Source organism: Peromyscus eremicus, chromosome 1 (genome assembly GCF_949786415.1).
Source record: "Peromyscus eremicus chromosome 1, PerEre_H2_v1, whole genome shotgun sequence".
NCBI lineage: Eukaryota > Metazoa > Chordata > Mammalia > Rodentia > Cricetidae > Peromyscus > Peromyscus eremicus.
Genome location: NC_081416.1, coordinates 181,558,299 through 181,570,724, shown reverse-complemented (window position 1 = coordinate 181,570,724; position 12,426 = coordinate 181,558,299). Strand labels below are relative to the sequence as shown.

The 12,426-nt window shown below is 44.7% G+C and overlaps 1 protein-coding gene across 1 annotated transcript; it reads left to right on the top strand.

The window, feature by feature from the left end:
* Positions 1–7,197: 7,197 nt before the first annotated feature.
* Positions 7,198–9,040, top strand: LOC131902850 (leukocyte immunoglobulin-like receptor subfamily A member 5; the record flags this gene model as incomplete). Its single annotated transcript, XM_059253777.1, has 3 exons — positions 7,198–7,513; positions 8,253–8,391; positions 9,007–9,040. Coding segments are annotated over 3 exons (489 nt in total), but the record flags the coding sequence as incomplete, so codon positions are not given.
* Between the last annotated feature and the right edge of the window lie 3,386 nt (positions 9,041–12,426).

The following is a 12,426-nucleotide window of genomic DNA, read 5'->3' as shown; positions in this document are numbered from 1 at the left end:
ATCTCTGGGAGTCCAATTAGCGAGAATGAGGAGGGTTTATATGAGCGAGAATTGTTGAGACCAAGGTCGGATAAAGCACAGAGACAAATAGCCAAACAAACGGAAACACATGAACTATGAACCAATGGCTGAGGGGTCACCAACTGGATCAGGCCCTCTGAGTGGGTGAGACAGTTGATTGGCCTGATCTGTTTGGGAGGCATCCAGGCAGTGGCACCGGGTCCTGTGCTCATTGCATGAGTTGGCTGTTTGAAACCTGGGGCCTATGCAGGGTCCCTTGGCTCGGCATGGGAGGAGGGGACTGGACCTACCTGGACTGAGTCCACCAGGTTGATCTCAGTCTGTGGGGAAGGCTTTGCCCTGGAGGAGATTGGAATGGGGGGCGGGCTGGGGGGAAGGTGAGGGGGGCGGGAGGGGGGAGAACAAGGGAATCTGTGGCTGATATGTAGAACTGAATTGTATTGCAAAATAAAAATTTAAAAAAAAAAAAAGAAGGCTGGTTCAGGGATGAACAAGGTTAACCTCTTTTCTTTTTTTCCCCCTGTGGCCAAAATTATCTTAATTTTTTTCATTTTCTATTAAGAAATTTTCTACTCACTCTACATACCACCCACAGATCTGCCCTCCTCCCTCCTCTAGCCCCCAACCCTCTCTCCAAAGCCACCCCACATCCCCACATCTACCAAATCAATGTCTCCCATGGGGAGTCAGCAGAGCCTGGCACACTGAGCCTAGGCAGGTCCAAGCCCCTTCCCACTGCACCAAGGCTGTGCAAGGTGTCACACCACAGGCACCGGATTCCCAGAAGCCTGCCCATGTACCAGGGACAGAACCTGATCCCCCTGCCTGGGTGCCCCCCAAACAGTTTGAGCCAAACAACCTTCTTCCATATCCAGAGGGCCTAGTCCAGTCCCCTGGGGGCTCCACTGCCACTAGTTTACAGTTCATGGGCTTCCACTAGTGTGTCTGGTCATCTCTGTATGTCTTCCCATCATGATCTTGATGTCCTCCACCTGCAGAATCCCTCCTCTCTCTCATCGATTGGATTCCCAGAGCTCAGCCTGGTGCCTGTCTGTGGATCTCTGCATCTGCCTCCATCAGTCACTGGACAAAGGCTCTATGATGACAGCTAGGTTATTTGCTAGACCGGTCACCAGAGTAGACCAGTCCAGGCACCCTCTGGACCACTGCAAGCAGACCAAGGTGGGGTCATCCTTGTGGACTCCTTAGAGCCTCCCCAGCACCCTGTCTCTTTCTATTCCCATGACGTCCGCATCTATCATGGTATCTTCCTCTCTGCCCTCCCACTCTGTCCCTGTTCCAGCTTGACCCTCCCATTTCCCTATGTTCTCATCCCCCACTCCTCGCCCTCTGCCATCCCCCGACGCCCAGTCCAGTCACATAGATCTCATCCACTTCTCCTTCACAGGGTCATCCATGTGTCCCTCCTAGGGTCTTTCCCTGTTAGCTAGCCTCTCTGGTGCTGTGGGTTGCAGTCTGGCCATCCCTTCCCTCACATCTACTATCCACTTCTGTGCCTTTGAATTAGTATTCTTCTCCTTCTTTTATCCCTATTATTCTTAGGTTTGGTCTTTTTATGGTGTCCCAAATTTTCTGGACATTTGGAGTCATGATTTTCTTGGCTTTAGTGTTTTCTTTGACTGAAGAATCTATTTCCTCTACCCTATCTTCAAGAGCCAGAGATCCGCTCTTCCCTCTCTTGCATTCTGTTGGTTATACTTGCATCTGTAGTTCCTGTTTGTTTACTCAGATTTTCCACTTCCAGCATTCCCTCAGCTTGTGTCTTCTTTATTGTCTCAATTTCAGTTTTTAAATCTTGAACTGTTTCCCTCACTTGTTTAATTGCTTTCTCTTGGCTTTCAAGGGATTTACTGATTTCTTCCCATTTTTTGTTTTACTTTTTCTTGATTTCTTTAAGGGAATTTTTCATTTCCTATTTAAAGATCTCTATCATCTTCTTAAGGTCATTTTTAAGGTCGATTTCTTCTGTTTCTTCTGTGTTGGGATGTTCAGGTCTTGCTGATGTATGTTCTGATGGAGCCATATGGTTTTCCTTTGTTGTTGTTGTTGACTGTATTTTTGCACTGGTGTCTACCCATCTCTTTCTCCACTTGGTACAAGTGGTGTCTGTGTCTGAGGGAGGCTCTCTTGGTCTGATCGATACACTTGTTCCAGAGGGATCTCTTGGTCTAGTGGGTGCTGATGGACTCATTGTCTCAGGGAGCAGCTCTTAGTCCAATTGGCACTCTTGTGCTCTGTCTCAGGGAGTAGCTGCAATCTTGGCATGTGGATGGGTAGGGAGGGCTGGGGTTTGTGGCTTACAGGGTCTGGTGGTGGATGGTGGTAATCTCACCTGTCTGCTGTAGGTCTGCCTGCCGACTGGCCTGAAACTGGGACTGCAATGGGTGCTGGTATAGGGTAGCAGGGTTGTGCGCCTGAGCCCAAATCCTAGGGGCTGGTTTGTTCAGGTATGAGGATAAAGACTCACCTTTTAGTCCAATCTGGTGCTGGCAGGCTCTGTCTCAAGGAACAGTTGCAGTCTCGGAGGATGGGTGGGATTTTGGGGAGGTGGGGCTTGGGTTACAGGGTCTGGTGGGGGATGGTGGTAGTCCGACCTGTCTGCAGTAGGTCTGCCTTTGCTGACTGGCCTGAAACTGGGACTGCAATGGGTGGTAGTGTAGGGGTGCAGGGTTGTGCCTCTGGGCCCAAAGCCTAGGGGCTGGGGTGTTCAGGTATGAGGATAAAGACTCACCTCTTAGTCCAATTGGGTGCTGGCAGGCTCTGTCTCATCTTTAATTTTTTTTTATTTTAAATGTTTTTTTTCATTTTACATTCTAACCATAGTTTCCCTTCTCTCTCCTCCTCCTGCTAATCCCCACCTTTTCCCCACCCCCATATACTCCTCTGAGTGTAAAACCTCCCATATAGAGTAAAAAAACTCTGGCATGTCAAATTGAGGCAGGACCAACACCCCCCACCGCGCCCAACCCCGGATCAATAGCCTTTTTTCTTGAACACAGAACTTTCTGCATTTGGGGAACTTTAGTTTTCACTTCTGCTTTTCAGCTCATAATTTTGATGACCTTCACAGTTTAGATGTAATATATTAATTATCTGCAAAACATGAGAGCAGAGAGAGTCCCTTTAACCATAACATTTACATGACCAAAACCCTCTTTTATCCAAGCTACATTATAAAACAGTGTGAAAGTTAATCATTCCTTGTACACCTGAGTCCCAAGCACTCCTGAACCCAAAAGCGTGGTGAATATGATGCTGATGTTAGACAATCAGGATGGTGCTGGGGCTCATAGGTGAGATGCCAACAACATTATTGGAATGAACATTTGTAGATGAGGAGGTCTTAATTCAAATTCAGACTTCACAAAAACCAGAAGGATTCTGAACAATAAAATAGGAACACCTAAGAAGAAAAAATGCTGAGAGGTTGTTCCTATGGAAATCATGTATGTTGGAAAGAAATGGGCAATGAGTCTATAGGAATTATTTAGCATAGACTCAAATCAGAGTCACGAGAATACCACATTTTTTTCTCCATTTCCATGGATGTCTCCCCTGTGTTCATCAAGGAGCTCTGAAGGATTGGGTGCTCAGTGTGTCCCTTCTGTTCTGTATGATCCCAGCAGCATCAGCCTGCATCTCCCCTTGTTGTAGAACAGTTCTTTCCAGGCATGGTGGTACTCTTGTCCTGTGAGTCTCTGTAGCTCTGATTACACACAGGTCACCTGCACAAGATTGGCCCCATGAATATTCCATCATGGTGTAGAGGATTCTAAGGCCACTCCCCTCCTATCAGAAATATTGTCAGTTAATAGGTGTAGGCACAGCTTTTTTTTCATGGCTATAACCACTGAAAAGTTTCCAATGTTGCTGTTGTGTGTGACACTGGTTGCTGGATCTAGTCTAGACTACATAGTGAGTTCCAGGACAGCCAGAGCTACATAGTGAGACCCTGTCTCAGTAAACAAACAAATCAAAATATTCCAAAAAACCAAGACTGATGACAGGATTCTAAGGAACCCTAATATAACTCATTGTGTCATCAGGTAGATTTGTGTGGAGTCTTGTCTTTGTTCTTATCACTGTTGTCTCATGTCAGGTGTGTAGGCATTGTGCTTGTATCCCTAGGTAAAGTTCACACAACATCCCCAAAGAATCTCCCAGGCAGGCTAGAAAACTGACCATGAGTTTTGTCTAGCTGCAGGAGTAAAGGAGAACCAAGAAGAAGCTCTGAGAGAAAAAGACCAACCACCTTGGAGACCCTCAAGTGAAGGTCCTGACTCAGGAAGTCACCAGGTTTATTTTGCATTAAGTCCTGGTCTTTGGTGAGTGGGAGCATACAGGAAGATGTAGATGGTTACAGTGGAGATGTTCTGAAGGAAGAGACCACAATCAGACTTGGGCTTGTAATCCCAGCACACAGCAAGCTGAAGGAGAAGGAGGAGTCTGAGACTTGCATGAGGTTTAAAAGGTTCTGTGTCAGAAACAGAAACGAAAACTAAGGAACCAGGGAGAGATAGAAGTCACAAATTCTGGAAGCCAACCCATCACAGCACAGGAAAGAAGAGTCAGGCGCTGGGTTAGAGCAGTTCCTCTTCCTCATGACAGGAAGCAGAAACCTGTATAGGCCACATGTTTTGTGTCTGTGTTTTTGGAAAGGAGGCCAATCATCTGCAAATTTGAGGCAACTGGAAGATGCCATGACCCCCCTTTTTACAGTTCTGCTATATCTTGGTGAGATACCAAATTGGGATGGAGAATTTTCATCTGATAGCGAATCCACCTCACAACCATGATTTGGGCCATCAGGATGTACCAGCAGCTCTATAAGGCATCTGGACGTGGAGGTCATGCTCATGTTTCAGTGCAAACACTCACAGGTAACTAACTCTTTTGCAGGACTGAGTCTGGACCTCAGGAACCCAGTATTGGCAGGTGAGTGTCTTCTCAGCTGTCCCAGTTTGGACATCCTTGTTGGGGACCACAGGTAATTCCTCAACAGAGAAGATGGAGAGTAGTTGGTGTTGGGTGATGCTGGGGGTAACTGAAATTTCTTAAGTCTGAGAGCTTACATCTGAGGGAGAGTTCTGGGAGAGCAGCTGTCAATTTTCTTTCAGGGGCCCTCTCTAAACCTACACTCTGGGCAGTGCCAAGAAATGTGGTAGCCACTGGGAACCAGGTGACATTCTTCTGTGAAGGGCCCTTAGAGGCCAAGGAATATATTCTCTACAAAGAAGGAAGTCCACATCACCCAATACCAACAACCCTTTTACAAACTGAAAACAAAGCCACATTCTCTATCTCATCGGTCCAGTGGAACAATGCAGGCCACTATTAGTGCATCTATATTAGCACCAATGGCATTTCCGAAAATAGTGACTTCCTGGAGCTGGTGGTAACAGGTGAGAGGACCTTTACTAACCCCAGATTCTGTCTTATGCAAAAGAGTTTGTTCACTGGGGGGACACCTTTTCTCAAATCTGAGAAGAAGGGAACAATGCTTCCCATATGGGTTTACTTAACAGGCTTCTTCTTTTCTCCTAAGAGTTTTCCCCAACAAAGTCACCCTTTCATCCCTGTCCAGTCCTGTGGTGACTTCAGGAAGGCATGTGACCCTTAAGTGTGTGTCAGAACAGGCATATAGCATGTTCATTCTAATGAAGGAAGATGAGAAGTTCTCCAAGGCTTTGCCCTCACAGAATGTATACACTGAGCTATTTGGAGCCGTGTTCACAGTGGGTCCTGTGACCCACAACCAGAGGTGGAGGTTCACATGCTATGGCTTTTATTTGAGCAGCCCTCAGACATGGTCAGTGCCCAGCAACTACCTAGAACTCCTGGTCTCAGGTAAGGAAGTACAGGACTTTCCTTTGAATGATATTGTAACTGACACAGGATCCCAGGAAAGGACCTGATGTGTGGTAGTTGATCAAGAGCCTGGGTTACTGAAGTCCGTGTCACAGATATGTGTTACAGCTTGAATTGAGGTGCAAAATCTAGGGTTTAATTAACAGTGGAACCCAAGATCCAGGGGAAAGTGAGGTCTTTAAGTATTCTTCTGCAATTGCAGATCAGTTTACATGTCATTGGCAAATGTGACCTTCTCTGTGCAATTCTCCTAACAGATACATCTCCCTTTTCCCTCTCATTCTTTGCAGGGACCCTTCACAAACCCACAATCTGGGCTTATCCTAGCTCTGTGATCTCCTTAGGGAGTCCTGTTACCATATGGTGTGAGGTGACTCTAGAAACCCTAATGAATGTTATATATAAAGAGGGAAGCCTGGAACCCTGGGACCAACAAATCCAAACAGTCCACAATAATAAGACAAAACTCACCATTCCATCTATGACTGAACTGAATGCAGGACACTATCACTGTTACTCTTACACCCCTCTGGGATGGTCAGAGGGCAGTGACACCTTAGAGCTGGTAGTGATAGGTGAGAGGATACTCAAAAATATTAGCCCCAGATGTTATTCTCAAGAAAAGACAGTAATAATGGTATCTGCCATCAAATGACAGCCATGGGGAGAATTCATACTGTGTGAGCCTCTTTAATATTCCATATGTACTTCTTCTAGGAGTCTACTCCAAACCAACTTTGTCAACGATGCATAACCCTGTTGTTTCCTTAGGAGGGTCTGTGACCCTCTCTTGTACCTCAACTCAGAGATACAACTGTTTCATTTTAACTAAGGACGACCAGGAATTCAGCAGCTCACAATATTTATACACTAGGACATGCCAGTCCACATTCCAAGTGGGTCCAGTGACTTCCAACCAAAGGTGAAGATTCAGATGCCATGTCTATAACACAAGAAATCCTCAGGTATGGTCTAAAGTCAGTGAACCCCTGGAGCTCCTGGTCTCAGGTGAGGAAGCCTCCAGACTCTCTGCAGAAACATTGTTCCTGACACATGGTCCCGGTGGAAACCATGTTGTGTGATGTGTCTGAGGATCCAGGGCTCCTGAGACAATTCACACAGCATGCAGACTGTGGGAGTCACTGCATAAAAATGAGGGGAGGGCATAGTGAGATTGGATCTTTGGAGGGTCACGAGAGACTGAGTCTTCCCAAGGCATTACTCATCCTTTTGCTATTCAGGAGTAAAGTTCAAGATCAGAAGTATGCTTGACATTTACTATGAAACTGTTCAAAGTCCCATCTCCTTCTCACCTGCTTCCTTGCAGGGAACCTTCAAAAACCCACCTTGTGGGCTGAACCAAGCTCTGTGATTGCCTCTGGGAATGATGTGACCATTTGGTGTGAGGGGACCAAGGAATCCAGAATATATTTCCTGTATAAAGAAGGAAGCTCAGCACCCTGGGACAGTCAAACTCCCAAAGATCCTGGTAACAAGGCCATGTTCTCCATAGCATCCATGGAAAAGCATCATGCAGGGCAATATTGCTGTTACTCTTACAAATCTACAGGGTGGACAGAGCGCAGTGACTCCCTGGTGACAGGTGAGTGGACACTAAGGGTATAAATCCTTACATTTTCCCCGGGGGGCCCCTGAAAGCTCTGCGGCTTGCAGGGAAATGACCCACGTGAAGTAATAAGGAAAACTCAGATCAGGCTGACATAGTAGTTGCCAGTTCACACTCTTAAGAGTCTGAAACCAGGTCACTTATTGCAAGCAAATTTAAACACAGACAATTCTGCAAAAAAATAAGATTACTTGTGTAATCAAAACTCTAGTGAACAGCTAGGCATAATAGCATCAAAACTCAACTCAAAGTACATTTGAACATGAAGATTGATTTTTATATCTTAAGGGCCTTTGTTCTGGTGTGGTCTCTGAGTGAGTTAATGCCAATGTCAGCAGGCTAAAAAGTATATGTGACATATCCCAAAGGATGATCTTTATTAATTGAATGCCAATGATAAAGTTCTAGGGAGGGAAAGTCTGCAATAAACATCCTGAGGGGTTCAGGTGAGGTTTGGATCTACAGATAGAAAGGCCACCTGGGTATTAACAACATCCACTCCTAGCTTTCTTGATAGAAAACAGGTATTTATCTCCTCCATTGAGCAGACACACTACATGAGTAACATATCTAATTTCTCCCATATTATTTGTGAGCATGACTACATTGTGCCCTCTATATTTTCCCTCAGGAAATACATTTGTAAACATTTTCAGCCATAGCCCAGCTGCTGGAGACAATGTATCATTTAACAGGCTCTGTTCTCTTTTTCTAGGTGTCCACCATGGTAAACCTACTCTTTCAGCTTTTCCCAGCCCTGTGGTGACCTCAGGTGGGAATGTGACCCTTCAGTGTGTCTCATCCAAAGGATACAATGGGTTCATTTTGACTAGAGAAGATCTGAAGTTCTCCAGGTCCCAAAAGGCACAGTTATTACACACTGGACAGTCCCAGGCTCTGTTTCCTCTGATCTCCATGACAGTCAGCAAGAGTGGTCCCTTCAGATGTTATGGATACTATACAAATACTTCACATGTGTGGTCAGAGGCCAGTGACCCTTTGGAGATACATGTCTCAGGTGAGGAAGTCGCCTCATTCACTCAACTGACACCAGAAATCCTTTGTCATAAACCATTCTACCTTAAGGAGGGTTCAAAGCCATAACTGCTGAAGGGAGCTCTTGACTACTAAGGCCCAGCATATGAGAGGCCTTGGAACTTTCAGAGCAGGATGGGATATGGAAAGTATTACAAGAGCCAGATGGATGAGTTCCTTAATGTTTCTTAAATCTTAGGTATAAAATTTGTATTTTAAAAGTATCCATTTTGGACAGGCAGTGGTAGCACACGCCTTTAATCCCAGCACTTGAGAGGCAGAGACAGGTGGATCTCTGAGTTCGAGGTGAGCCTGGTCTACAAATTGAGTTTCAGGATAGAAAGAGCTACCCAGAGAAACCTTGTCTTGAAAAACAAATAAAAGTGTCTGTTTGGACTGGGAACACCTACTCCACTTATCCCCATTTTGACCAGTTTTGGAGATCTTTGTGGCATCCAGCAAGAATGAGCCCTCCAGTTGTTATAGATAGTATATAAAAAACCCTCATGTGTGGTCAGAGGCCTGTAACTCTCTGCATAGTTGTGGATCTCTATGATTTCCCCCATCTCTTATGAAATAACCTTTTCAGATGAGGGCTGAAAGCTACACTTACCTGTGGGTATAAGGATAAGCATTTAGAATGAGTTAGAAATTATATTGGTCTAGAAACTTGGCAGTACTGGTTTCTCTTCTAGAGTTCATATAGCCTTTCCAGATATGGATGGAGTGTTATTTAATTTAAAAAATAAAATTTAATTGCTTAATACTGGCCTATTCTTTGATGATTTAGGTTCTGTACTTATTAGAACATATCTGGATTCATGTACATTGTGAGCATATGTTTCTGTCTTTTTTACTGCATTGTTTGTGTTAACAACAATGGAAAGATTAGTGAGTGAAATGTTAAACAGAAGCATCATGGCAACCTTGTGGGGTGAGTATAGGAAGAGAAGCCCAGACTGTTACCATTTTGATCACCTGATAATCAGGGACCCTAAGAATAAGACTATGTGGCTAGATCTTGGGTTCTCAGCTGTTGAATAGTGCAGGTTAATTTTCTAGTGGGGGGGGTATTATCCTCCAGACTTCTATACTACAGACTGAGCTGGGAGCACAGGAAATCTCCTATACTGTGAAGTGGGAAATGACATTTTTCCATCTGAGCTCTGTAATCAGATAAACTCTGTTTCAAAAAAGAGCCTTGACCAGCGGTTCTGAACTCAGAGTGTAGTCAGGCTGAAGAGATCAAGCCGAAGAACAGGAGGAAGCTGCTACTGCAGAGAAAGAATTCTTCCCACATTTTCATAATGTTATATGATGAGAAAAATGTGAATTTGTAGAAAATAAGAACATGAAACTTGACAAAAAGAATCACTTCTCTTGAGCAATGCACACACCCAGCAAATCTTTGTTTCTCAGGGTTGCCTGATACCATTATGCAACCACAAAATATGTCAGAAGCCATGACAGATGAGGAAGGAAAATTCTACTTACGGTATGGAACCAGAAGGTCAAGTTCTAGACAGGGGAGGGAGCTGTCAGAGTGAAAATTCAGTCATCTTATGGTGGCTTTGGTTGGTCCTGACCTTTCTGTTCACAACCTCCAGCCTCACAGCCCCAGGATCACACAGTGGAGAACCTCATCCGGATGGGCATGGCTGGCTTGATCCTCATAGTTCTTAGGATTTTGCTGTTTGAGGCTTGCCACAGCCAGAGAAGGACCTTGACTGCATCCTAGAAGTGAAGAAGAGAGACAGCCATAGTCCTTGCCTGGTGACCAAGTCTGGGAAATAAATTTGAGGATCTCAGGTGTTTTTTTTACAAGAACATTCAATGTTTAATATTGGGCATCACTTGTGAGAAATGATCCAGGAAATAAATTTATTTTGGCTGCAGAAAAAGACCTAAATGTTGGGGCAGCAAACTCCTCTAGCACCACATTATGGGTCTTCCATTCTACCTTGCTGTGGATTTGAAGATTTTTCCCTCCTTTCGTTTCATTCCATAATGTGGTGAGTGTTGGGGCAACTTCCAAATGCTGGGGTCAGCTCTCCCATGGGGGGAACAGTGCCAGATCTTGTCAACTTGACACAAGTTAGAGTCATCAGAGGAAGGATACTCAGTTGAGGGAATGCCTCCATGAAATCCAACTGTAAGTCATTTTCTCAATTAGTGATCAAGGGGGAAGGCCCAGCACATGGTTGGTGGTGCCTTCACTGAGCTGCTGGTCCTGAGGTCTATAAGAAGGTGGGGTGAGCAAGCCATGGGTAGCAAGCCGGTAATCAGCTCCCCTCCATGGCTTCTGCATTAGCTCCTCCCTCCAGTAACCTGTCCTGTTTGAGTACCTATCCCAATTTCCTTTAGTAATGAACAGTAATTCTGAAGAGTAAGCCAAATAAAACATTTCCTCCCCAACTTGCCTTTTGGTCATGGTTTTTTTGTCACAGCAATAGAAACCCTAACTAAGACCAATGAACTAAGACCAGTGTAGTGGGGTATTGCTGTGACAGACCTGACAATGTTTTTGGGAGGATTGTGGAAGGACATTGTAACTTTAGACTAGAAGAGCCATTGAGTGTTGAGAGACCTCAGTGGGATGTTCCGTGGGAACTTGGCAGATAAAAATATTAAGAGAAATGCAGAAGATGGAGGCCTGACTGGCTTGTAAAATATCAGAGGGAATTTTAAAGATGATATGAGGGCCATTTTCTATTTTTGTATTAAGAACAGGTGGATCTAGTTAGCTGGGACTGAAAAATCAACTGTGATTAACAAGATACCAAAACTACTGAAGCAATCCTGTGGTTCTTGCTAGCCTTTTCTGAAGAATCATTGGTGATTAAGAAGATACCAGAATTACTGAAGTAAAACCTTTATGATACTGGGAAAATTGAAGCTGGTCAGCTGGAGCTAAGATATTAGCAGACATTAAGAAGAGGCCAGCATCACTGAGGTGAAATCTGCCTAGAAGTATTTCTTGAGATCACAGAGAAGCTGTGTTCTAGAGGCGGCCAACGTTGTTCATGGTGGGGAAGCCTGACTTGGTAATGTGTATGAGTCACCCAGGTGGTACTGGTTTTGAAGGCATGAAGTGGTCACGAAGATCAGCTGAGGACTGACAGTGTGAGAGGAAAGCAGAGGCCATTGGTTAAGGTGCATCCCTAGTGGCAGTTGAAGTCTCTGGGCTGAAGTGGTCTTGCAAAGAATTGGAGGCTTGTCACCATGAGGACAGCCTAAGAGACGCTATTGCTGAAAGTGCAGACCAGTTGCAGCAGAGAACCCCGTGGCTTGGAGATGCCAGTGCAAGGGAATGATCACCAAGAACAACAGTAGCTGTGGAGAGGAGCCAGTCAGAGCCTAGAAAATGAGCTGTGTGTACTGCAGAGGTCAAAAGCAGAGGAGTGACTCCAGCCCTTTGGAGGATTACAGGACAATGTGAATGGATCCCAGATACTGGAGGGTTCCAATTTTCATTTTCCCTTGATTTGATCATGACTGTGTCCTGACTCTTCCCTATTGGAGTTATTTTACTGGAGCCCATACTTGAGAGATTTTTAATTTTAAAGGACTTTGCATTTAAAGAGATTGTTTTTTTTAAGTGACGAAAATTTATGTACTGAATTTGTAAAGATTGTGAGACTTCTAAAGTTATTTAAGATGTTGGTGATGAATAAGAAAGGATAGGATGTGGATTAATAATGATGTGTTTGTGTGTCTACTTTACAAGCTGTCAGGTGTACTGGCTGGGTTTTTGTGTCAACTTGACAAAAGTTAGAGTCATCAGATGAAGGGACCTCAGCTGAAGAAATGCCTCAATGAGATACAGCTGCAAGACATTTTCTCAATTAGTGATC